Source organism: Sphaeroforma arctica (assembly GCF_001186125.1).
Source record: "Sphaeroforma arctica JP610 unplaced genomic scaffold supercont1.10459, whole genome shotgun sequence".
Lineage (NCBI taxonomy): Eukaryota > Ichthyosporea > Ichthyophonida > Sphaeroforma > Sphaeroforma arctica.
This window is the reverse complement of record NW_014030099.1, coordinates 1-937: the sequence shown is the minus strand read 5'-3', so window position 1 is coordinate 937 and position 937 is coordinate 1. Positions and strand designations below refer to the sequence as shown.

The following is a 937-nucleotide window of genomic DNA, read 5'->3' as shown; positions in this document are numbered from 1 at the left end:
CATGTCTGAGACGGACTGGTAAGAATAACAAATGCTTACTGGTATATAGATTGCAAACGAGCAACCATGTACGCGCGTAAGTGGTTGTATACATATACTGAAACATATCAGAAGAGGTCTGAAGATATCACTAACCTCTTGCAGACTTCCAGTCGCCGGCCTCAGCCCGTACGCCTCCGAATGGCATTATCTTGACAGCACAATCGACGCCTACGTACGAGAAGACCATTGTAATAGGTTGATAAATAAATGGTTACGTACAAGCACAGAGGCTTTAGTTCTATTTCAGGAAACCCCGTATACAGTCGCATATACACGTAGATCCGAGTTCTAGAGCAGGATGGATTTTACAGTAGCACGTGAACATAGGTATAGGTCCTTCCAAGAGAAGAACTGCTTTGATAAGCACATACTCGGCATACCACCTTACAATACAATAGGTCCCCACTACGAGATCTATGTACAGGTACCGAACATGAGTCAAAACCATACTGAATTGAAGACGAGAAATGCAAGACACGGTAGACGTCACACAGGAATACCTCCACACACACATACCTAGCTATACCCATTGTTGTCTAAGGCATTTCACACCTTATCATTACAACGCAAACGACCAAGACACACATATACTAAACCACTATTACCTTTATAGTCGCACAAGAACACTTCAGCGAACGAACCCTCGCCAATCTTCTTCGCACTCTGAAGCGCCACTTCCCCTCCAATGGCATCAACGATGGACGACACACTCATCTGCCCACACTCAGCAAGAAGCAAGTCCACGAAACTGACAGGGGCAGCTGCGTGCACGTATGTAGATATAAACATTATATATATATATATATATATGTGTGTGTGTGTGTGTGTGTGTGTGTGTGTGTGTGTGTGTGTGTGTGTGTGTGTGTGTGTGTGTGTGTGTGTGTGTGTGTGTGTG

At 44.4% G+C, this 937-nt stretch overlaps 1 protein-coding gene across 1 annotated transcript; it reads right to left on the bottom strand.

The window, feature by feature from the left end:
• Positions 1–647: 647 nt before the first annotated feature.
• On the bottom strand, positions 648–831 carry SARC_17343 (hypothetical protein; the record flags this gene model as incomplete). The annotated part of the gene is made up of 1 exon (XM_014288558.1): positions 648–831. A coding segment is annotated over one exon (184 nt), but the record flags the coding sequence as incomplete, so codon positions are not given.
• Positions 832–937: the final 106 nt, after the last annotated feature.